This window comes from Magnolia sinica, chromosome 6 (assembly GCF_029962835.1).
Source record: "Magnolia sinica isolate HGM2019 chromosome 6, MsV1, whole genome shotgun sequence".
NCBI classification, from domain to species: Eukaryota; Viridiplantae; Streptophyta; class Magnoliopsida; order Magnoliales; family Magnoliaceae; genus Magnolia; species Magnolia sinica.
This window is the reverse complement of record NC_080578.1, coordinates 74,359,588-74,385,770: the sequence shown is the minus strand read 5'-3', so window position 1 is coordinate 74,385,770 and position 26,183 is coordinate 74,359,588. Positions and strand designations below refer to the sequence as shown.

At 40.6% G+C, this 26,183-nt stretch overlaps 1 protein-coding gene across 4 annotated transcripts in view; it reads left to right on the top strand.

Moving 5' to 3' along the window:
• LOC131248885 (protein TIFY 4B-like) overlaps positions 1-26,183 on the top strand; it is a 55,488-nt gene that overhangs the window by 19,792 nt on the left and 9,513 nt on the right. For all 4 annotated transcript variants that reach the window (XM_058249391.1, XM_058249389.1, XM_058249388.1 and 1 more), the window contains exon 6: positions 11,833-11,898. In XM_058249391.1, coding sequence (XP_058105374.1) covers positions 11,833-11,898 — 66 coding nt within the window. The remainder of the gene's footprint in view (positions 1-11,832; positions 11,899-26,183) is intronic.

Genomic DNA, 26,183 nt, shown 5'->3' with positions numbered 1-26,183 from the left:
TCCAAATTTCAGCTCGATCCGATGTACGGTTTGTGCGTGGTGCTCCGCCGAAGTTTCAGCTCGCCTGCGGGCCGAAATCTGGAAACCTGCTTCAATGAAGAAATCTAATGCAACAAAAGGACAAATTCGAAGTATGGATGGTGGGGGAAGATGGAAAAAAAAGATGATGGAAGATGGGGGTGAATTGGGATCGATGTGGCTTCGCACCACGGTAGTTAGCCCTTCGAAAAGGGAGGGCTTCGCACCCACTTTTGAATTCTTCCACAACTCACGAAGAGAGCAGAAAAATAAAGCAGGAATTTTTTTATTAACTTCAATGAATGAAAAGAACTACAAGGGGTGCCTATTTATAGGGAGAACCCTATACCCAAAAACTCGCACCATGTGCGACACCTATTACTTGGCGATTAAGTAAACTAAAATAAAAATCAAACGAGGAAATCTAAAGCGTTCACGATGTTCTAAATAATAACAATAAGCAAAACCTAAAATATAAAACCAATCCGATGAGTGGGCTACGATCATGAGATCCCATGGTGGGCTTTTCTTGACTATCGGGCCACTTTTCTGAACCAAAACTTGTCTTCTAGCTAGGAGGCCCTCTCTGGACGTCGTCATCGAGCCAGATCGATGGTGGGGTCCTCCTTCTGCATACGTACGTGCGTAGGGGGGGCGGCGTGAGTGCGCGTGTGCGCGTGATGTCCCCATCACTTCCGTGTTGTGTTCTTCACTATGAAATCGAAGACTACGTAATTGGAATTAAGAGGTCTATGCTAGTATGTTTGTTCACTCCCCAAGTATAGGGTTGTGATGTAGTAATAAACTCGGTGAGACCGAGGTCGAATCCCGAGGGACTGATACTTGTACGTTATCTGAAACTAAGTAGAACTAGAACTAGACTAAGATGAAATCTAAACCGATTGTAATTTGAGGAATAATGGTGAAATATTAATCTAAAATTTAAGGAATTCGGAGGAAGGAAACTAGGGATTCAGAGGATCCACTTGTAGAGATCAGGGAGATCTTATGCTTGTTTCAAGAATTCAACTGAACTTAGAATCTCATCTTCATCCAGTGAAGGGTGTAACCATGGAAATCAAAACCGAACTTCCTTTGATCAAGTTTTCAAGAGATGAAAGGTATATGAATTAGAATGGATTCCATCACCAAACCATGCCCAGGAGACAAAGTAAACAATAGAATTAAACTAATTACCAACCAATCAACAATGTATGAAGGTTAGGAAGGGTACCGTCATCCGACCATGCCCAGGAGACGATGGTGAACAACGGAGCTGCCTGACGTCATAAACATAAAAAGGAAAGGAACATGCTCAAAGCTATCGCGGACCCATTGTAATTTTAGTCACAACAAACCATTAAAAACTAAAAGCATTCCATTAATTAAACTAAAATCAACATCAGTTCAATCTAAATTATAAAAGGCACAAGCAAATAGTTCTCCCACCACACTACAAGCTTCACCTCTTAGCCCTAGCTAAGAGGTTTAGCAACCCATAGACATGATTAACTAAAAGAAAACATAAAGCAAAAGCAAAAGAAAAACTCTGTTATGGAAACTGCTCCACGTCCCGGCTTGGATTGCCTCCACGACTGCACGTTCCAAGGGATGCTGGGTCCCTTACTCTCTCTCTTTCTCTTTCTTTTATAGGCAATGGATGCGGTGGAAAGTTGTCGTTGGAAAACCGACCTTGATGGAGTCAGTGGAGTGCATGAACGCACTCCTTTCGCAGGTCGGTGACTCTGTTTATGCAGCAGAAAGCTCTTTACGCATCTGTGATGATTGGTGGGCCCATAATCAGTAGTGGCACAAAAATCCAGTCCATCCATTGTCTTCTCCTCGGAATTTTGACCAAAGATGGAAAGTTTTGGTCGTCCGTTGATGCGGCCCAGGGAAGCAATCCTGTTGTAACGGCAGCTAACGGTCATCTGTTGATTGTTGTAGCGGGCATGTTTGCTTATGTGATTACAAATGGTCAACTAGAGTTCAACCTGCTCAAGCTCATCTTCATGATAGACAGTTCAGATCATCGATCTAATCATCATTGGTGGGCCACCACCTCCCGGAACTTCCGGAATTCTTGGACGTGTTACGCACAAAAGCTGCGCTGATGCTTGGTGGGGCCCACTTAGTCTTTCTTCCGAGAAATCCACGCCGTCCATTAGATGCGTCTCGAAAAACCAGTCGAGGATGGCGTGGTTCAACTCAGATTCAGTGTGGACCACAGAGTCTTTCATTACACCGTTCATCTTCTGTTTGAACCGTTGAAAACCCATCTCCGCTGTCTTCTGGTAGCCTGACACCTAGGCTTCGATGAGCAGCCTCGTAGGATTCCAATGGACGGTCTGGATCAGGCTATTAATAGCCGGTGGTGACCCACAAAGATCTATCGCAAGCTCTGTTCGAGCTTTCGCGGACGAGGGAGATGAAGAAGGGATCAGTCAACAGCCTGTTGACCGATCTAGCTCATTTGGTGCACAACCAATGCACTTATGCACCGTGCACACGAACCCCCACGTGGGCTCCATCATGATGTGTATTTAAAATCCGTTCCGTCTAATCACTGTGCCACCACATTTAAGGGGTTGGACCCAACATTGAAGCATATCCAGATATCAGGCGGGCCCCACTTTAACGATTTGTGGGATGATCTGAATATTGGGCCTCTTCCACAAGGATCTGAGGGCTGAAATTTGACGTGTACGGTTAATTTGTGGTCCTCAGGCCATGTATGAAATTTCGAGCCGAATGGATGATGGGAACTCTGTGATCTAGCATTCTGGACCAATTTCGAGCCACTTGAGCTTCAGTTTCTCGATTTTCTCGGGTCTCTGGCATGTAAATTCATCGATCTTGGTCTCCTGGGGTCCGTTCTATGCTTTGATGAATTCTGAGGGTTAAATCTCAGCTTTTAGCACCTTGATTCAGTCCAAGCTCGTAAATACACCCTGCATCATAAACATGATTAAATCGGGCCATTAAACAGTACCATGTTCGTAAATTCAGGCAATAACTGGGGTCTTATATGCAATATTTGACCCTCAACAATGTTGGAGGTTTACGTATGGCCATTTACCAGGTAAGGCATATGCTTAAGGTGGGTGAATGCGATTTTTTTCCAAAATATATTCCTATCATCTTGTGCATGACTCAATTTTAATTCTACAACTCAAAAACAAGCCTCGTCGATGACTCAGGTGGACCACACACTCGAAAATAACGTACAAAGTGACGACCATCCTCCAAACTGCTTCCCTTGGTGTGGTCCACTTGAATTAGGTATAGGCCTGATTTGGGGGCCTTAGGCCTAAACTTTTGTGTGGTGTCTAATGGCATGCGTTGATTGCATATAATCATTAAGATAGGCCTTATAAAAAATCAATAGTGCACGTACGTCTCTCCCAACCCTTTTGCATGAGACCTTGCGTGCATGCAATTCCCTGCGCGACGGTTCATAGGAGATCATTCCTCTCTCTCTCTCTCTCTCTCTCTCTCTCTCTCTCTCTCTATATATATATATATATATATATAAAGTTTCTATTAAAACTAATTGGATCCAAACTAATGGACCTAACTCGATTTTTCCAAACTAATGGACCTAAAAAGATGATTTTTAAGTGAACCAAAAATGCAAGACCCAGATAGGGCACGCTTGCATGCATAGTTAAAATAAACTTTCATTGCTGAATTTTCCTTTTAGTGATAATTTTGTGGCACCATTTAAAGTCTGGGACCATTCTACCATTGTGATCTCTTAGCAAGACTGTTCGTGGTACAGCTGGCTGATGGGAAGGATCAGCTAGATGGTGGTAAGGATCCTAAGCGTATGTACCTCCAAGCTAAGCACAAGAATCACAAGTAGAAAGAGACAATCTAGAATTTTTATTCAATTCGAAGGTGCAATGATAGTACTCATCTTGAGTCCTTCTATAAGTTCTTAAAGCATACAAATAAGGAAAACTCATAATGTTTTTGATATCCAATGACTGATCACAAATATGAAAATAGACATAAAAGAGATAAGAATGTATTTAAAATATTTGACCAATGGATTATTTATAGCTAGTTGATTGATTTTGCTAGGTAATTATCTAAATAAGCTAGCTACCTAAATAGGTGGCTTTGGCCTTTTTATTAATGGGCCGGTTATTGGGCTTAAGCTTACTGGGCCTGACCATGGCCCATGGGTCGTGAGCCCATATTAGCCTACATTAGTCTTCTCCTGCTTGAAAGAATTCAACTTTGGCAAGTTAATAACCTGTTATTGCTCATAGAGGTTAGGATTTAGACGTTGGAAATTGTGGCTATGATATATGTAGCATCGGAGAGAGGTCATCCTTGCCAACGGATGAGAAACTTCTGATAAGCACCTTAGTGTATGGAGACGATCTAGTTATCGAGAACATCAACGATCATGTTTGTAGGTGGCAAAACGGTTGGAAGTGTGATGGCTTGTTCTTCGATACCATAATCGTCAGTATGGTGTCCATGATAGATTGAAAAATCTTCCACATTGAAAGTAGGATTGATTGGTAAATTTGGTGGAAGATCTAAAACATAAGCAGTGGCAATCTTCTTTGTGATTTTGAATAGTCCCGCATTGTTAGGTTGGAGCTTTTTTGAAGTGTTAGGGGGCGACCGTTTAGGACAAATATGGGCCATAATCATGTTACCTTCTGCAAAATCAATAAAGCGACGTCTTATATGTACGTGTTGCTTATAACTTTCATTACTTGCGGCGATAATGCATTGGACTTCGTCATGCACTTGCTGCATATAGCGGATGAAGTTATCAACTTCTGCGCGTGGTCTCGATTCTATAGGTAGAGGACCAAATCGACCGAAAGACGCGATCGCATACCAGTTACTGCTTTAAAAGGTGACATCCTTGTGGACCTGTTGACTAAGTTATTATAAACAAATTCATCCATGGGTGTTACTAGGTCCCATGTAGCTATATGATCGCGGACAAGACACCTTAGTAACTTGCCTAAGCTACGGTTGACTACTTCTGTTTGACCATTGGTATGAGGGTGGTAGATACTAGAGAACTGAAGCTTGGTTTTCTTTTCTGCCCAAAAAGTTTTTCAAAAATAACTCTTGAACTCGGTATCACGATCAGACACAATTGTATTCAGAAGCCCATCAAGATGAACCTCTCGAAAGAATAATTGAGCGATCTTGAGTGTCTACTGTATTCGAGCATAGTATGAAATGAGCCATCTTTAAAAGTCCATCAACCACCATAAATATTGAATCAACTTTTCGAGTGGTCTTTGGTAAACCTAGGATGAAGGACATGCTAAGATCTTCCCACAGAGCATGTGGGATTGGCAGTGGCAGTGGTTGATACAATCCATTGTTTTTCTTTTGATCCTTAGCAAGTTGGCAAACCCTGCATAACTGGTAGATTTTTGCGGCATTTGATTTTAGATGAGCCTAGAAATATTTATCTCCAATAAAGGCTAGGGTATTAACATGGCTCAAGTGACCACTACACCTACCGGCGTGTAACTCCCTCACAACATACTCATAGATGGATGTATGGGGTAGACAAAGTTACATTCCTCAGAATAAGTAGCTCTTGTATAACCTATTGTAGTGTTATGTGGGTGTCTCGTAAGCTCTCGTAAAAATATTTGCATGTACAACCTAATTGTCCTTGCTAATGACGAATGACAAAAGAAAACTGTTGAAGTTAAGCGTTCCACTTAACACGACGAGCATTTATCTTTTGCTGAGAGTTTAGGTACTTAAGTGCTTCATGATCATAATATATGACAAGCTCCTTGCCAACCAAATAGTGACGCCAATGCTGTAAAGTCTAAACAACAGCATAAAACTCGAAGTCATAAGTGGAGTATCGCTACTTTGTATCAAAGACCTTTTCGCTAAAGAAAGCTATTAGATGGCCCTCCTAATTAAGAACTCCACCAATGCTCACAACTCACCTCAAATACCTTCTCAAAGCCAAAAAAGCGTAAAACTGTAGCTTCAGTCATCTTTCGTTTGATCCTATCAAACACTCGTGTTGCTACATTTGCCTATCTAAATTCCTTTTGTTTCATACAATTGGTGATCAGGGCCATGATGTTGCTGAAGTTTTGCACAAAACGTTTGTAAAATATAGCGAGGCCATGGTAACTACAAACTTCATAGATAGTGGTAGGTGTCGGCCAATCAACAATGGCATTCACCATGGCGGGGTCCACATCTACACCTTATGACCAAACAATATACCCTAAGAAGTTATACTTTTTAAATTTGATGTAAAAGCGCTCGCGACGAAAAACTGTGAAGATAAGACTTAAGTGATTGAGGTGCTCCTTTCTTGACTTACTGTAGATAAGAATGTCGTTAAAATAGATAATGGCATAGTTACCAACAAAAGGGTGCAACAATTGGGTCATGACACGCATGAAACTGCTAGACGTGTTTGTTAGACCGAATGGCATAATTGACCCCTCTTAGAGACCATCATTCGTCTTAAATGCCGTCTTCCATTCGTCATCAGGTCGAATGCGAATTTGGTGGTATCCACTGCGAAGATCAATCTTGGACAAAATGCTAGTACCTGGCATCGAGTCCATCATATCATCAAGTCAATGGATGGGGAAATGGTACTTCACTGTGATTTTGTTAATAGCTCGCCTGGGGACGCACGTACACCAACTTCTATCCTTCTTGTTAATAAGGAGGGCCGGCACCACACATGGGCTTAGGCTCTCTTGGATTTAGCCCTTTCTAAGCAACTCATCAACTTAACGCTTTAACTCAGCATGCTTGGCAGGACTCATCCAATATGCTGGTAAGCTGGGTAAGGATGCTCCGAGAACCAAATCTATAGTGTGCTAAATATCCCGTAGCGGAGGCAACTCGGGCAAATTATCGGGGACTAAATCTTAAAAGTCATGTGGCATAGATTTGACTTCATCAAGAATAGGCTAATCTTGGTCAATAACAAGCTCCTACACCTATTTTGCGACTAGAGCGAACATTACGCCTTTCTCCTTGCTTTTTTCTTCAAACTTCTGCATGGTGAGAACACAGGATGTTAAAAGAGCAGTCGATGTCGACAATGAGGGCATAGATGAAGGATCTGATGTAGGCTGTAATGGGCGAGGAAGGATATAATGACCTCGCCATAGGAATGTATGTATGTTTAGTTTCATCGCCCATTACAGCCTACATCACATCCTATGGCGAGGTCATCATTAGTTAAAGAGCCAAGGTCGGCCGAGAAAGATGTGGGTGTCACACCAAATATCACTCAACTTCACTTGCAGTTTCAGCAAGAGGGTCCTCTAGCTATGAAGCAGGTTCTACATAGGGTCGTTCCATCTCGATGTGTTCTTTAAAATACTCATGGTCGTTCGGGTAGTAGGGATCCTCATTATTGCAGTAATGGAGGTTCCTGGCTTGTGGACACTTATTCGAAAAGTGCCTTATCTGTTCGCATTGGTAATAGTCAACACTTCGTTGTTCTCTTATGACAGAAGGATTAAGATTAAGACCTCGCCTCCTGGTGTCATGTTCCTGCAATGCCGGTTGCTTTTGGTATGAATTTTGTGGCAGTGGGCGTTGCAATGGTTGAGGCTGCCTTATGTGATGGAATGGGCTAATTGTGGTGGTTTTAATGGGCTGGAATAAGGCTGATTTTGGAGGTGTTAATAGGTTGGAATATGGCTGATTTTGGGGGATTTTAATAGGCTGGAATGGGGCTGATTTTGGGGTTTTAATGGGATGGAATGGTGCTGATTTTGAGGGTTTTAATGGGCTGGAATATGGCTGATTTTGAGGGTTTTAATGGGTTGGAATGTGGTTAATTTTGAGAGTTTTAATGAGTTAGAACGTGGTTGATTTTTTAGGGTTTTAAAGGAAAAGGGGTGCAGTTTTATGATTAAAGAATTTTGGAAATAATAATATCAAGATTGTTTTTTATCCAAGACTTTAACCCTGCCGTTTGAACATTACGGTGTTACAACCTTTATGGGGGGCGTAACAGGCCGTTACGGAGGCTATAATCAAGGTGTCCCATATCGGTTACGTATCGGCCGTTACGGCCGATACGTAACGGTAATGGTGGGGTCCGTTACGCGATACAGGGTCGAAACGGGCACCCCCCCGATTCTGTGACCGTAACGGCCGTTACGCCCGTTACGGGCCATAACGCCCGTTATAGACCCATATAGGCCAAAAAAAAAAAAAAGGAAAAGAAAAGAAAAAAATAGGAAAAAAAAGCATACCTTTTTAAAAAAAAATTCTTTTCTTCTTCTTCTTCTTCTTTCGGTTTCCGTCTCTCTGCCGTCTTTTTTGTCTAAAATTGGAAGCCCCCAATTGACTGGTGTACCACACACCAGCTATAGCTATATAGCTACTGTAGGTATGTGTCATGCTAAAACGAGCACTGACACTCCTTGAGCTCTGAGTTGTACGAACCGTTCAAAGGAGATCAAAGTTATGTGGGCTCCACAGTGATGTATTTGTTATATCTACACCGTTCATCTATTTTTAGATATTATTTTAGAGCATTACGCAAAAAATGAACCATATCCAAAGATCTTCTGGACCACACCAAAAATAGCAGCAGAGATAATGATTTTCACCGTTAAACAATTCGTAGGCCCACCATAACATTTATTTTCCATCCAATCTGTTCATAAGGTCAAAAAGACCTGAATGAAGAGGAAAAACAAATTTCACATTGATCCAAAACTTCTGTGATCCCAAAATGGGTTTCAATGGTAGACGTTCACTCCCCCACTACTTTTTGCAGTGTCGTCCACTTGATAATTAGATCTATATTATTTTTTAGTGTCAAGCCTTAAGACGAGCTTGTCAAATGAATGGACGGTTTAGATATAATACATACGTCATGATCAGACCCACAGGACTCACTGACGTTAATATAGGTATGTCATTGAGGTACAAAGCGTAATCCGCTATCAAAGAAATGTGCGTGGTAGGCTTTTGTACGCGTGTTGCGTGGCCCCACCATGATGTATATATTTTATCCATGCCGTCCATCCATTTTGCCACATCATTTTAGGTCATGATCAAAAAAATTAGTAAGATCCAAATCTTAGGTGGACCACACCATAGGAAACAGTGGTTATAGAATGCTCACCATTAAAAATTTCTTAGGGTCTACTGTAATGTTTACTTTTCATCTAACCTGTTAATTGGGTCACATTGACGTGGATGAAGGGAAAACACACATGTCAGCTTGATTTAAAACTTTTGTAGCCCCCAATAAATTTTTAATGGCGGACGTTTAATTATTGTTGTTTCTTATGATGCAATCTACCTGAGCATTGGATCTGCCTCATTTTTGGGCTCATGCCCTAAAATTATTTGGCAAAATGGATGGACGGTGTGGATATAACACATTCATCATGGGTGGGGTCCAAAAAACTTTGACACTCATGTGCTACACTTCACCATTCGGGTCCCGCTTAATTCGGGCCCTTAAAAAATTGTACACGAGATATGTATTAACTTAAAATTTACCAATTAAATTATGGACTGTAATTGTTAATTCACCATGCCAAAATCAAATTGTTTGAATAGTTTTAATTGTTAATTTGTAGACGCTTATTTTTTTAAATAGGGCCTCTTGATTTTTTTCATGATTCACTATCCAATAAATGTCCACCAATTCATAAGTGGGATAATGCCAATAAATTGCATGAATTTGAGATTGATTTGGGGTATGGATTGGTCCTCCAAGTTGGCCACAAATTGGCAACACCATCTACCTGAATTTAATTTCATTTTTTTAAAGAACTATTGGGAGAAATGATATCAAATTGTTAAGTATATAGATTAAATATTTATAAAATTAAATATATGAATTTTGTAGTCAAATTCAAGTTATCTGGTTCATAAATTCATCAGATAGTCCGATACAACTTCTCACCAAAGAGTGGACCGTTACACCGCTATAAACATGTTCCAATTTATAAATGAATGCATATTTGGAATACTTAGAATATTCCGGATTTAATCCATATTTTTTCATATTTTTTTGGCAAAAAAAAATAAATTTTGCACCATTACGGGCCGTTACGCCCCCGTATCGCCGTTACACTCTCGTATCCGTATCGGTATCGGAGGGCACCGTTACGCCAACGGATAGCGATACGGGATACCTTGGCTATAATAACCTTTATGGGTAATTTTTTTCTATAATGGCCATTACAGCCTTTACGACCTCGTAACGTGTAACAGTTGCCACTGTTACCTTTACATAACGTCATTTACGGCCCCGTAATGGCCTTTATGGTACATCATCAGTGCAGTCAAATGCAACCCAGGCACACACCTAGGCGTTTTGGACCTATTACACTTTGCTTGGACCTTGGGTGAGGTGCTTACCTCAGGCATGTGCTCTAGGTGCACCTAGGCATGATGCAGTACATGTGGCATTTATGGGTATCTCATTTGTGGGTGTGCGTGTGTGTGTGGACACACACACACACACACACACACACACACACAGAGAGAGAGAGAGAGAGAGAGAGAGAGGAATGCTCACCTTATGTGAGCACCTGTGCACACATGTCATGGGCACATAATCTGAATGGTCTACATGATACAACACCTCTTGAAAGCTCACAAGTCCAACTTTCAGCCTGATACATAACTCTCACCTTATGTGAGCACCTGTGCACACGTGTCATGGGCACATAATCTGAATAGTCCACATGATGCAGCACCCCTTGAAACCTCACAAGCCCAACTTTCAGCCCGATATATAACTCTGGTGGGCCATGGCAAAAGAAAACAATTTCCTCCCTTGATTTGCATTTCTATTTGCTATGACCCACTAGAATTTTGGATTAGGTTGGAAATTGGGCTCGTGAGGTTTCAAGGGGTGCTGCATCACATTGACTGTTCAGATTATGTGCCCATGACACGTGCGCAAAGGTGCGCACAGGTGCTCTCGTAAGAAGGTGGGTAGGTGAGCACTGGATTTTATTTCGTATTTCGGCAACTTTTCTAATTTCTTTTGGCATTAAAGATTGAGATATTTTTCTCCCGTATGCTAAAGAACTTTTCTCATTTCTCTCTTCTTGATTTTCTTCTTCTAGTAATGTGTTCGGGTCATCGCATTGGACTTCTAGATAGCATTTTGAGCGTACAAGAGATAAGGTGAATTGAGGATTTTGGGGGAATTGGAAAATTTAGGTTAAGGGGATTTTGAGATTTTGAATAATTGGATTATAGGGTTTGGAATTTTTGTGATCTTGGTAAAATTTGTGGTTTTGGATAGGTGAATTAGGATGATTTGTGAAAAAAAGGGAAATTTAAGGCTAGGATTTGGAATAATTAGAAAATTGGGATTTAGAATTCAGGAATTTGCTTGGGAATATAGGGTTTTAGGTGAAGTAGATTTGAATGGTATGGTGTTTGATTATTTCAAGAAATCATCTTATATTTATAAATAATTAAATATTAATAGTTATCGTTAAAAAAGATAAATTTTAATAGTTATTATATAAAATTAAAAATTGAGCCTGGAAGGTAAAGGCATGTGCTTAGGCATTTCAGGCGCTACACACCTACACCTGGTGCCTTCAACTACACCATTGACACTTGATAGTTCCAATCCCATATGCACATGACCAAATCACAGGGCACATATTGAATTGGTTGTTACGTGGTGCACACTGCCTCCTTTCTTTTGGAAATGGATTTCTTAATCCAACCACACCTGACCCTCGATAGCTGTTGATTTGTTATTTTATTTTATTATATAATTTTAAATTCTGTGGTTATTTATTTATTTATTTAATTTTTATTGTGCAGGGAAAATGCCTCAACTTTACCGGGAGAACACCGATGAGAGGAAAATGTCACGCGAAATTGATTGTGGTAAGGATGGGTACTGACTGTCCCAAATTTTATCGCAAATGGAAATGCCACTTTGCTTCAAGGTGGTGCCTTGTCTCTCAGGATTTTCTTTTTCTTTTTGAACTTTTTCAATTGATTCATGCTATGTTTCAGTTCAATGTTTTAAACATCGGACCACCAAACTGGATGAGCTGTGGGTTCATTCTAAACCAGTTGAACTGCCAGTCGGAACTAGCTTAAACAATGACATGGCATCCTTGAAATACTATAACATGCGTATTTCACAAAAACTGCTGTTTACAACTGGTCAACTGCTGGTTCACACCATTCCTATCCCGGTTTATAATGGTTCAGCCTGGTCTGAAAATTTTTTTGAGGTATTAATCACTCGCAATGGATCGAGGCCAAAAAGACCCTGGTCAGGCTGCACAGATTAGCTTAGTTTATAAAACACTGCTTCAGTGTGTTACAAAGGGTTATATAACTGTAAGAAAAAAGAACTCTTTAAGTAATAGTCTACAATGGTATGACAGGCCACACATGCAAACATCCCCCAGATTGTGTGAACCACTGAGAAGGGATGTAGCCACATATCCACGTTCATTGGGTAATCCAAACCGTTCAATTTTTCCCTTGAGTTTCAAATTGTTTACCACCATCTTCAGAACACTATTCATGAAACGATCTTTTCGACCATCCCTGTAATGCTATGAATTGTTAGGCCTGGATATTCTGATCAGTGTTAGTTTTGGGGTATCTCTAGAATTTGGACAGCTTGGATGGATGTAAATGTGTGCCATGCATATAGTGGGTTAGGATGTAGATGATCTATTCATGTTGAGGTCCGCTTGATGGGCATACTGATCATTGTACCAGTAGAGGAGCTTCTGAACTGTGTAAAGCACATGTTTCTAGAATTAAAAATAATAATAATAAATAAATAAATTGCTGCTGCTTCTTCTCCAGGCCTTGCTGGGCTAACAGAGTAAAACACCATAATCATATGTAAGTTAACATCATCTAAAACAATATTTTCACCATTTTGTTTTCATAGTATGTTGGGATCTGTTAACGATTTCTGGCCGGCACATAGGTTGATGGTGAGGCTGGCATGAAGCTGACTACAAGGGTGGCCAAGAGGAAGATCTTTTCAGCGGAAAAGAGAAGTGCGAGAGAACGTTTATCTGTAGCTAGTAAAGGACCATGCAAGAGAAAGGATAGTTGAGAGGGATTACCAGGGGCGGTGTTCGAGGTTTGGGGGAAGGATCACACTTATAGGGGGAGAGGGAGAGAGGGTTTCACAGGGGGAGAGAGCTAGAGGGGGAAGGTTGGGGAAGTAGGGAGGCTACGAGGGGAAGCAATGGGAAAGGAAGAGTTGGGTAGAGTGTAGTGATAAGGGGAATAGGAAGATTTGCAAAGAAGTGGAGGACTTTCTAGAAATGGGAGAAGGGGAAGGGTGGATTGAGGTAAAAAACAAAAGGAAGGGCAAATCTCAAGGCGCAAAGGTGGCTGTTAGGAATTATCAGACACTGGGCTGTTTGGATCATAAATCATATTGCTTATGCAACTTTTGCCTCAAGTAGCTTATCTTGGTTTCTACTTATTCAATAGATAAGTATGTTTGGTAAATAACATACTTGTCAAACCAAAAGTAGAGAAGTTCGTTTGGTTTTTAACATCACACAAGTAGTTTTTAAATCTCTTATGTTAGTCTCTCTTCCATTTTTTTATTGTCTTCCATTAAAATCTCTTCTAAGTTTTACTTATTCATGTGGAGCCCCCACCTTTAATATCCACTGTCCATATTGTGGGGTTAACCATTGATCAGGGCCATGCAATATGTTGGGCCCACCTTGCCCTTGTCTTCAATGTAAACCATCCACCATGCGGGGCCTACCTTCAATATGGACCATCCACCTTGAAGGACCACCTATCGATGTGATGGGTTATCCGTCGTGTAGGGCCACCTTGGATGTGGATTGTCCATCAAATTGGACTCTGGATGTGGATCATCTTTCATGCGGGGCCCACCTCTAATGTGGATTGTCCATTCATCATAAGAGGTCGACATTTGATGTGGACCTTCCATTAGGTGGGGCTCTCCTTGATGTGGGTTATCCATCAGTCAAGGCCCGCCATCAATCTTAATCATCCATAGTGTGGGGCCCACCTTCAATGTCCACCACCCATCATGTGAAGTGATGTGGACCGTCCATCATGTGGGCCCCACCTTTGAAGTAGGCCATCCATCATGTGGGGCCTGCCTTGGATGTGGGCTGTTCATTATTAGGGGCCGACCTTTGATGTGCACCATCCATCATGTGGGGCCTACCTTGATGTGGGTTATCCACCATGTGGGGCCTACCTTAATGTGGGTTGATGGGGACATCACGCGCACACGCACGCCCCCTACGCATGTACGCAAGGAGAGCCCCACCATCGATCTGGATTGATGACGCCGTCCAAAGAGGGCCTCCTAGTTAGAGGATTGTGTTTTGGTTCGTTGGAGTAGACCCAATAGTTATGTGAATCCTACCATGGGTTCTCATAATCGTGGCCCACTATTCTAATTAATTTAGTACTTTGGGTCTTGCTTATTATTTTTATTAGGAATATCATGGATGGTTTAGATTACTTTGATTAGTTGTTATTTATTATTACTTCGTCTCCAAGTAATAGGTTGCGCACGTGCCGTGAGTTTTGGGGTATATGGTTTTATTATAAATAAATACCCTTGTAGTCTTTTTTCTCATTGAAGATTAACAAAATTTCTGCATTTTTTTCTGCTCTAAATTTCTGGGTTGTGGAGATCCAATTGGGTATAAAACCCTCCCTTCCTCGAAGGGCTGACTACGGTGGTGCGGAGCCACACCTATCCCAAATCGCCCCATCTCCTACCTTCCATATTCACCTCTTCCTACAGTCATCTACGCTTCAAATCCACCCTCTATTGCAGCCGCTTTTCTCTCTACAACAGATTTTCGGAATTTGGCCCTGTAGAGGGACTGAAACTTTGACGGAGCACCACGCACAGACCGTGAATCGGATCAAGCTAAAATTCGGGGGTTTTGTAGCCTACCCCTGGCCGACTAGCCCCAAGGAGGGAGATTTTGGGTTCGTGGGCCCCACTCGTGGATTGAGGAATTATTTTTGTGCATGTGTGGATGAATTTACCCTCCTTTGATTATTGTTTGGTGTATAATTTTGATTGATTCGGCCCTAGCATGTGTAGGCCTGGATCCGCATAAGATTCCCCTTGATTGAGTGCTTGAACTTTTGTATGTGATGTGGAATTTTGTGTAACTGTTTCTGAATTAGTGTGATCTAAAGCCTGAAAATCTTGCACATCATACTTGAATTTCATGCCCTGCATCAAATTTGTTATTAGAGCCTAGGGTTTTTGTAGGGGAATGCATTGCATGTTTAGGGTTTAGTTTATTTATGTCCATTATGCATCAAGTATCATCATATAGAGTTGTTTAAAGGTCCATAATTCCTGATATAAGCTACTGAATTTTCTGCTATCAGAAAATCCCCATATCACTTTATTGGATTTTCTGTTGACAGATTCTTCGGGCAGATATATTGTTAGAAATTGAGTAGTATTGTGTCGTTTCCCTCATATAGAGTCCTATAGGAGCATTTAGTCCCATCTAGTTGCATATAGTCCTAGTAGAAGGTCCTTAAGTTGAGTTAGTAGTTGTATGCCCACACGTACGGGTCGTGGTTTTGGCTTACACCCTATACTAAACATGGAGCAATTGCAAGAGTTAATGAACAAAATGATCCAGTAGTTTGAGTCTTTGGGTAGGCGCTTGGAACAATGTATGGACCAACACTTTGAGCACTTAATGTGCTCGTTATCCAACTAGATACCTCCACCCGGGCAAACCCCACCATTGGGGAAGATGCTCAATCTCACGCAAGTGGTCAGGATGGTAGACAAAGGAATGGGGATGACCAAGGAATTGGTCATGGGCGCTCACTCGTGCACCCACACCGCGAGGGGTATCATGATCAGTATGACCTCGATGTGCAAATCCTTAAGGGAGTTAGAGTAGAGGCCCCCCACGTTTGATGGCCACTTGGACCTTAAAGCTTTTCTAGATTGGTTGACAGATATGGACCGCTATTTTGAGTGGTATGACATGTCGGATGCTCGTAAAGTCCGATTCACTAAGATGAAGCTTGTGGGCCAAGCAAAGAGGTTTTGAGCTACTGTAGAGCGAAAGATAGAAAGGGCGAGGGAGCTCCCAATAGTCTATTGGGGAGAAATGAAAAAACTTTTAAGGAAAAATACCTCCCTTTTTCTTATCACTTGAGGTTGGTTGAGGAATGACAATCTCTTCGACAAGGTTCAATAAGTGTTGCTGAGTACATTGAGAAGTTCGAAGAGTACTTGACCCGTTGTAAAGTTGATGAGGACCCCGTACTCACCCTTGCTCGATTTAAGACAAGCCTCTGTTCTGACATTAGGAGAGAGTTGCTCGCTAAGGACATAAACACTCTTGAACAGATGTATAAAGTAGTGTTGGAGGTCGAGCAATACCTCAAAGTATCTGTAGGAAGGCGGTTTGACTTTCACGATTCTAGTGCTAAGGCCAACCCTTCTGGGGCTAAACCTAACAATAGATACCAAAACAGACCTTCCAACAGTTCTCAGTCCAGGCCCAAGGATGATAAAGGTAAAGAGATTGTCAGGTATAGCTCGCGTGGAAGTGGGGCAACTACGTGTTTTAAGTGTCAGGGGTTTGGTCACTTTGCACACTAGTGCGGCATGAAAGAGGGCACCAAGGTGCTCCTTATTGATGGGCAAGTAGAAGTAGTGCCCCCAGAGAGTGACGACGAAGATGAAGAATATGAGCTAGTAGAAACCCCTACTGATGAGGAAGAGGGACCCCATGAGTTTGCAACCCTCGCAGTTATGCGTTGCGCCTTTGCTCAAGCCATGAACACTGACGATTAGCGCTGCAACATGATCTTCTATACTTGTGAAAAATGTGGGGAAAAGAGCTATAAGATGATCGTGGATAGTGGTAGTTGTGCCAACATGACATCGACTAGCACTGTGAGCTATTTGGGCTTGAAGCTTGAAGTCCATCCTCAACCCTACAGAGTGTCCTGGGTTGATGAAACTTCCATTCCAATCTCGCGCTGTTGTCTTGTTCTTATTCAGTTTGGATCATATAAAGACACACTTTGGTGTGATGTTGTTCCCATGGATGTTGGCCATATCATTTTGGGTAGACCTTGGCTATATGACAGGGATGTCACCATATTTGGTTGTTCAGATGTGTGTACATTCTAGTTTGAGGGTAAAAAAGTCAAGCTAAATCCACTTCCACCCAAGAACACAATTGGAAAGGAGGCCACCACACAGAGTGGTGTGAGCGGATCAAAAGAATTGAAGGAGTAGAAGTCCAAACTTCTCCATATTTTAAATGCCAAATACTTTGAGCGAGAAACTGAGGCGGACTCGATGGTATACGCCCTTGTGGCTAGGGAAAGTGTACTAGAGGCTAGTGTAGAGTTACCCACTGAGGCCATTCAAGTAATGCATGAGTTTCATGATGTCTTTCCTGATGATCTACCGAATGAGCTTCCCCCTATGAGAGATATATAACATGCCATTGATCTAGTCTTTGGGGCGATTCTACCAAGCCTCCCTCATTACAGAATGAACCCAAAGGAGCATGCAGAGTTGAAGAGCCAGATTGATGAGCTCTTAGAAAAGAGTTTCATTTGAGAGAACATAAGCCTGTGTGTCGTGACCGCCCTTCTTACACCTAAGAAGGATGGCACATGGAGGATGTGTGTTGATAGTAGGGTCATCAACAAAATCACAGTCAAGTATCGGTTTCCCATACTGCGCATTGATGACATGTTGGATATGATGGCTAATGCTACTATCTTTTCGAAAATTGACCTAAAAAATGGTTATCACCAAATCCGTGTACGCCCTGGTGATGAGTGGAAGATGACATTTAAGATGAAAGATGGGCTATACGAGTGGCTAGTTATGCCTTTTTGGCTGACTAACACCCGAAGCACTTTCATGCGTGTGATGACCCAAGTGTTGAGGCCCTTCATGGGAAAGTTCCTGGTCGTATACTTTGATGATATCTTGATTTATAGCATAACTAAGGAACAACACCTCAACCATTTGAGGCAGGTTTGTGGGATCCTTAGAGCCATGAAATTGTACACCAACCTAAAGAAGTGTGCGTTTTTTGTCTAGTAGTGTTATCTTCTTAGGTTTTGTTGTGTCAGCTGAGGACGTATCGGCGGATCTCGGAAATGTCAAGGCCATCGTCAATTGACCTGAACCCCGCAATATTCATGAGGTGCGCAGCTTTCACGGCTTAGCCACCTTTTATAGGCGGCTCATTCGAGGCTTCGGTTCCATTATGGCTCCCATCACGGATTGCATAAAAAATGGAGAGTTTCAATGGACAAAGGCAGCCTCGAAGGCCTTCAAGGAGATAAAGGTCAAGATGACCGAAGCTCCTGTCATGCGACTTTTAGTTTTTTTAAAAGCTTTTGAAGTCACATGTGACGCGTCAAGAGTCGGCATAAGAGTACTTAGTTAAGAAGGGCACCCTGTGGCCTTTTTTAGTGAGAAACTGAATGCAGCGAAACAAAAATATTTAACCTATGATGAAAAGTTCTATACGGTAGTGCAATCACTGCGCCATTGGCGTTATTACCTATTGGCATAAGAATTCGTCTTATTCTCAGATCACGAGGCCTTGAGATATCGAACTCTCGGAAGAAATTAAACCTTAGGCACGCCAAGTGGGTTCAATTCCTTTAAGAGTACACTTTTGTGCTTAAGCACAAGGCCGGTGTAGAGAATAAGCCTGCCGACGCGTCGAGTCGACGAGTCGCGTTACTCAATTCCATGAGTGTCGAAGTCACGGGCCTCGAGCGCATCAAAGAAAATTATTTTGAGTATCCAGATTTTGGAGTTATGTACACATCATTGTTAGAGAGTCCGTCAGGAGCTAGCAGAGTGTACTTGATTTTAAACGGATATTTGTTTAGGAGTGACCGTTTGTGCATACCTCGCACCTCCACGATTTTCTTGTCTGGGAGTTGCATTCAGGAGGGGTCGCTAGTCATTTCGGTTGAGACAAGACCATTGCCCTAGTGGAGGATAGGTTTCATTGGCCAAGCCTCAAGCGAGACGTCACTAAAATTATAGGGCAAAGTCATACTTGTTAACTGGCAAAACAGAAAAAGCAAAATACAGGATTATACACGCCTTTGCCAGTTCCATTCATCCCTTGGCAGGATATCAGTATGAAACCTATCCTCCACTAGGGCAATGTCGTACTTGTTAACTGGCAAAGCAGAAAAAGCAAAATAAAGGATTATATACGCCTTTGCCAGTTCCATTCATCCCTTGGCAGGACATCAGTATGGACTTCGTGCTTGGACTCCCCAAGACTATTCGGAAACATGATTCCATATTTGTTGTCGTGGACCATTTTTCTAAAATGGCCCACTTCATTCCTTATTCTAAAACCTCCAACGCATCCCATGTTGCCAAGCTGTTCTTTAGTGAGGTCATCAAACTGCATGGGTTACCAAAAACCAATGTTTGACCGTGACATGTGATTCATGAGTTACTTTTGGAAGACAATATGGCACATGATGAATACTAGGCTCCAATTTTCTTCTACCTACCACCCTCAGATCGATGGTCAGATTGAAGTGGTCAATAGAAGCCTAGGGAGTTTGCTCAGATGTTTAGTGGGGGAGCACATCAGGATGTGGGACACTGTACTACTTACAGCCGAGTTTGTGTTTAATAGTTTTGTCAATAGGTCCACAGGTCTAAGTCCTTTTGAAGTCAGTATTTGTTATAAGCCTAGGAAGCCTATTGATCTTGTCCCTATGTCATTGTCCCATAGGCCATCAGAGTCTGTAGAGTCCTTTGCGCATCGCATTCATTTATTGCATCAAGAAATCAGACGAAAGATCACTACTAGTAATGAATATTACAAATTTTCTGCAGACCAGCATAAACGTTTCAAGGAATTCAATGTAGGGGACTTTGTGATGGTCCACATTAGGCTCGAGTAGTACCCTCAGGTGACCGTTCATAAATTACATGCACGTAGTGCTGGACTCTTCAAAATTATAAAACGAAACTGTCTCAATGAGTATGTGGTAGATCTTCCACCTTCCATGGGAATTAGTTTCACATTCAATGTGGAGGATCTAGTTACTTTTCAGGGGACCACTGATACTTTGTCCGGCCCTTCGCCCAACCATCCTGATTCTCCAGATCTGTCCCTTGATCCATGGCCTCTTCCTGACCCTTTTTCCCAGCCTCTACCTCTCATACCTACCCTTCCCACACCTAGTGAGGAAATAGAGGATATTCTGGACCATTAGATAGTATCAACGTCGGACGATGGGTTTCAAAAGTACCTGGTTAAATGAAAGTCACGCCCAGCTTCAGATAGTATGTGGCTCACTAAGGAGCTTCAGAGACTTGATCCTGACATCTTGGAGCGGTTCAGGAGTTTTGTTTCTCCAGTGGTGAAATCTTTGTAGTCGAGGAGAGTTGATGGGGACATTACGCGCACATGCACGCCCTCCTTATGCATGTACGCAAGGAGGAGGGCCCCACCATCGATCTAGATTGATGACGACGTCTAGGGAGGGCCTCCTAATTAGAGGACTGCGTTTTGGTTCGTTGGAGTGGAACCGATAGTCATATGAATCCCACCATGGGTTCTCATGATTGTGGCCCACTATTCTAATTAATCTAGTACTTTGGATTTTGTTTATTATTATTATTATTAGGAATATCATGGACGGTTTAAATTGCTTTGATCAGTTGTTATTTTTTATTACTTCATCTCCAAGTAATAGGTTGCGCAGATGGCGCGAGTTTTCGAGTATAGGGTTTTATCATAAATAGGCACCCCTTGTAGTCTTTTTTCTCATTGAAGATTAATAAAATTTCTACGTCTTTTTCTACTCCTCTAAATTTCTGAGTTGTGGAGATCCAATTGAGTGTAAAACCCTCAATTCCTCCAAAGGCTAACTACCGTGGTGCGAAGCCACACCTATCCCAAATCCCCCCATCTCCTACCTTCCATATTCACCTTTAATTTCAAGAGTGCATTTTGTGTTCCAGAGTATTCTTAAGGCAAGTTACTGTGTTTGTCATTAGCCCTATATCTACAAGACTATTACACACAAATCTAATGGCAAAGTTGTCGTTGGCCTCAAACTTCCTCACCACCTGATCCTCCTGAGGCCTAAAGAGTAGTGGTTTGTTTATGATTTCCTCAACTGTGTCTAGACCAACCACTATTAATTAGATTCACATTCAATTCTTATCCTCCATCATGAGCTTATCCACTTTATTGTCCTGCTCAATAATTAAAGATTTGGCTTGGTACTCCATGAGAAGAAGGGGACAGTTAGGGACCCATCAATCCATTGAAATATTCATGGACGTTCCAACTACATGGTGAATTCCTTCACCAACCAATTGCTGAACTCTTACAAAAATTTCCACACTTCTGAGTTCAATTTTGCTGATGATTCAATGATTCTCCTATTTCCTATGTACATGTGTGTAATGATTCTACACTACAAGGAAGTGTCCTTGGTGTCCATGCTCTAGATAAGTTTCACCACAAAGGTTTTGTTCATGAAGTGGGGGTTCTTGATATGCAAGCTCCTTCCCCACTTAGACGAGGAACATTCTCCAGCCTAACGACCGTTTCCCATAATTTTTATACAATTTATTCATATCCCTCTCTCAAAAAAATTTATTCGTATCCCTGTTGAGTCTATCCAAGTGATAATGACCTTTGGGACTCCCTTGCATGACAAATTAGGTAGACAGATAGATACCTGTCAAGATTGATTTAATAGGGGTAGCTCTCCTCACTTGGGAAAGTAGCTTAATGAATCTTGTCTTCCACTTTCTTAATAATAGTAGGAAGTCTCCTTCCTAATGCCTGGTGCGATATTCATCCCTAGGTTTTCCATAGGCCAATTACCTCGTTTAAAAGAATCAAGGGCCAGCTACTTGGTCCTTGGGGTAGTGTTTCACATGAAGTAACTAATGACTTCTCCTTACAATCTTCTTGACCAACTACTATGCAGAACCTGTCAAGCACATCTTTGACAGTTTTGCATGATTTCACTTTCTCTTTCATGCAGATGAGGATGTTTTCTGCAAAAGGGGAGTGAGAAGTAGATGGGCCCCCTTCTCGCCAACATGAGGGGTAATAGGTTTTTCACCCTCACTTATCAATTGGAAGCTGTAGAAAGTGACTTTGCACATATGATGAATAGGTAGGATCAGTGTTCGAATTATCTCCGATATTTTCGAAATATCTCTAATATTATCTTTATCTCCAGCTCAGTGATACCGATAACACTGGTAGCAATACCAATAACGTTGGTAGTATCAGAAATTCCGGGTATTAGAAATGTATCGCTAACTATCGCCAACAAAGCGATATGTTCAACTATGTAATCATCAATATGTTCAACTATGTAAATTCCAGGTGTCGCTTGTCTTGCCAATGCATCAACATCGCCAATGTATTGCCAATATTTTCGATTATGTAAAGTCTAGGTAATGCTTGTGTCATAAGTGTATTGACGATATTTCAATAGTATTGCCAACATATTGATATTAAAATTTTGTTTATTAGAAAAAAAAATTTCATTTTTTATCCATGGGCACGTGGTTGTGTGTAGTGTTTAATTTGTCATTAATAATATTGATAATATCTCGATATTATCAATATCGCAACATGCGAGATATTGAGACCACAATCTTTCATTTCATTTCCAATTGATGGTGATTTCTTGGTGAAATAACATGTGTTGTTGATATTTTGCAATATCAATGGATGTTTGGATGGAAGGTTGGACAATTATATAGGTCGGAGGGGATGGTTAAACTGATTTCTTACAACAAAACATGCTTTTAAGGCCCCATTAAATGGAAACTTGTTATGTATGCATTCCTTTTGCAATTTTTTTTTTTTAAAAAAAAAAAAATTCTAAATATGCAATTATGTACATTTTAACATCTCCTGAAGTTTCACTGAAAATTGCACCGTTTTTCCTATGTTTCCCCGCATTTCCGGTTAACAGGGATACTATCGGCGATATCGATATTGTTTCTGTATCCTTGGCCAGCGAAACTTGTAGCGATATCGATACTTCGAACACTGGGTAGGATGTACGTTGGAGGAGTGTGTACCATTAATAAGAACGAAGTATGTCACAAATCTGACACATTCCATTACCTTGTCTATCCAAGTATGCCAATACCTGAATATGAGGTATTTTGATAAAGTCCCATCTAAGCCTATCATACACCTTTTCTAGGTCCTATTCCACAAAAGGTTGGTAGTTCTGAATTATCGTAAATGAGGTCATCTATGTCCCCCCCATCCATCTATCATTAGATTTGTCTTTTCCAATTATATTATCGTGTTCCTTCTCGTACATTGTTGGGTGACTACACCATGAAGAAATTTAGTATTTTGATCACCATTGTCTAGCTAGAATAGACAAGATTTCTACAACCAGTGAATTTCTCTCATCCTAATGATCTTGTGGACATTGGTTAGGCTTTTGCTTCCATTTTTAAAGGTTTTCATTCTTTGGGTTTCCTGGACTCTCTTTTAATGATTATAATTTTTTGATGGACGTTTCCAAAATTTTCATTGTTCCATTTATTCAAAGCTCCCATAAGGGAGGCTGATCCTAAATGACACTTTGGAATTCCAAATGAGATAGCCGCAAGGCTTCAAGCCTAAATAGCATTCTCCCCACAAAACTTTTGACTATCCAAATAGATTAGGAGTGTGCGTTGGTTTGCAACAATACGTTCAAGATGCAAAACTTTTAGCTCTCGAAATAGTTGAGGAACCCATTATTACTAGGGCCCTATCCAATCCTCTGTGATGCGACTGACCCGTCTCTTGTTGTTGGACCGTGTGAACTTGCACCTCGTGAAACTTGGATCAAGTTCATGAGTTGCACAAAAAAGCCAAAAACCACATGCATATCCATAGGCTTGCTCCATCTCATATTTCTCTCATTTATAAGAATGCTTCATCTTTGGTTTTTGACATTCTAGTTTACATCATGATCTAAATATTATGAAGGTTCTCCTGAATGGAGGGCCAATGTTTGCCTTTTCTAAACAGGGTTTCAAACCAAATGGTGTTGGTGTGGTGGCGGTAAGGTGTACCCAACCGATTACGTATCGACTGTAACGGCTGATGCGTAACGTTAGCAGTCGAGTCCATTAAGCGATACAGGGGTCGAAACAATGACCCCCAAGTTTTTGGCTCGGATCGGTTGTTACGAGGGTCATAACGGCCGTTACACCCCATGACGGTCGTTACCTTCACATAAAGGTCCAAGCATAACGGTCATAAACAAACAGGTTTTTCTTTATCTTTTTAAGTTGCGATTTTTCTCAATTTTTTCTCTTTTTTCTTCCAAATTCTTTCCTAAACTATTCTACTGCAAATTCCAACCACTCTTTAACTTAAATTTTAGGATCAAAACAAGTTATTTCAAGGATTTTGTTTAATCGAAGCTCTGTGGGCTATTTTTCAAAAAATCTTTAGAAATATGTATTTATCTCTTCTTTTAAAAAAAAATAAAATAAAATAAAATCTTTGTTGTTATGGTTGAATATGATGCATTATTCAAATTAGAACATATGAATATGTATTTTACAGATTATGCAATTGATTTTCTATTTTTTGTATTTTTTAAAATTTTCGGACTATTTTCGGTCAATTTTAAAAAATCAGCAAACACCTACACATGTGTGATATTTTGATATTAAATTCATTCTAATATATCTATTATTAGTATTAGTTAGTTAGAAAATTAAATCTATGAGTTTTACAGTCAATTCTAGGCTATCAGGTTCATAAATTTATCAAACCACTCGATACAGCTTTCTCACCAAAGAGTAGACTATTACACCACCATAAACACGTTCAAAATTATAAATAAATGCATATTTGGAATATTTAGAATTTTCTAGATTTAATGTATATTTTTTAGAACAAAAAAATTCCTGACCGTTAAAGGGGGTGTATCGGCTGATACAGCTCGTAATCATATTGGTAATGGTGGGTGTAACGGTAGGCATCGTTACGCCCACCGTTACCACAACGGTACACCTTGGGTGGTGGGTTCAGGAGAATTTGGTGTCCATTGTCAGTTTAGGGTTTATAGTTCCACCATCCTTCTAAATTTCTTGTTCCCGATTGGCTTCCCTCCTATACAAGGCATTCTATTGCGGTAACGGTCGGCGTAATGGTCTCCACCGTTACGATATGTTTATGGGCCGTATCGCCCATTATGACCGATACACCCCCTTTAGTGGTCAGAAATTTTTTTGTTCTTAAAAAAAATCCCAAAAAATATCCATTAAATCCATAAAATTTTAAACATTCCAAATATGCATTCATTTATAATTTTGAACATGTCTATGGTGGTGTGACAATCCACTCTTTGGTGAGAAAGTTTTATTAGGTGGTTTGATGAATTTATGAACCTGACAGCTTGGAATTTATTATAAAACTTATAGATTTAATTTTCTAACTATCTAATACTAATGATAAATATATTAGAAAAAATTTAATATCAAAATATCTCACATGTGTAGGTGTTTGCTAATTTTAAAAAAAATAAAATAAAATAAAATTTGATTGAAAATAGTCCGAAATTTAAAAAGATTAAAATAATAATAATAATAAAATCAATTGCATAATCTGTAAAATGCACATTTATATGTTCTAATTTGAATAATGGATCATATTCAACCATAATAATAGATATTTAAAAAAGGTATAAATGTGCATTTTATACCTTTTTGAAAAATGGCCCATAGAGCTTCGAGTCGACAAAATCCTTCAAATAACTTGTTTTGATCCTCAAATTCAGGTTAAGAGTGATCGAATTTTGCAATAGAACAGTTTAGGAAAGAATTCGGAAGGGAAAAACGCCAAAAAAAGCAAAAAATCACAGCTTGAAAGGACAAAAAAAGAAAAGAAAGAGAAGTAGCCGTTTATGACCGTTACGCCTTGATCGTTATGGGGCATAACAGCCAATCCAAGCCAAAAATTGGGAGGTCATCATTTTAACCCCCGTTACCGTTACATATTGGCCGTTACCATTTTGGTACATCTTACTCCTACATATTGCTTCTTCATGAATCATGACCTTTATAGCACTACAACTAGTGTAGATGACTGGTTCTGGTTTTTGATGAAACACATGCT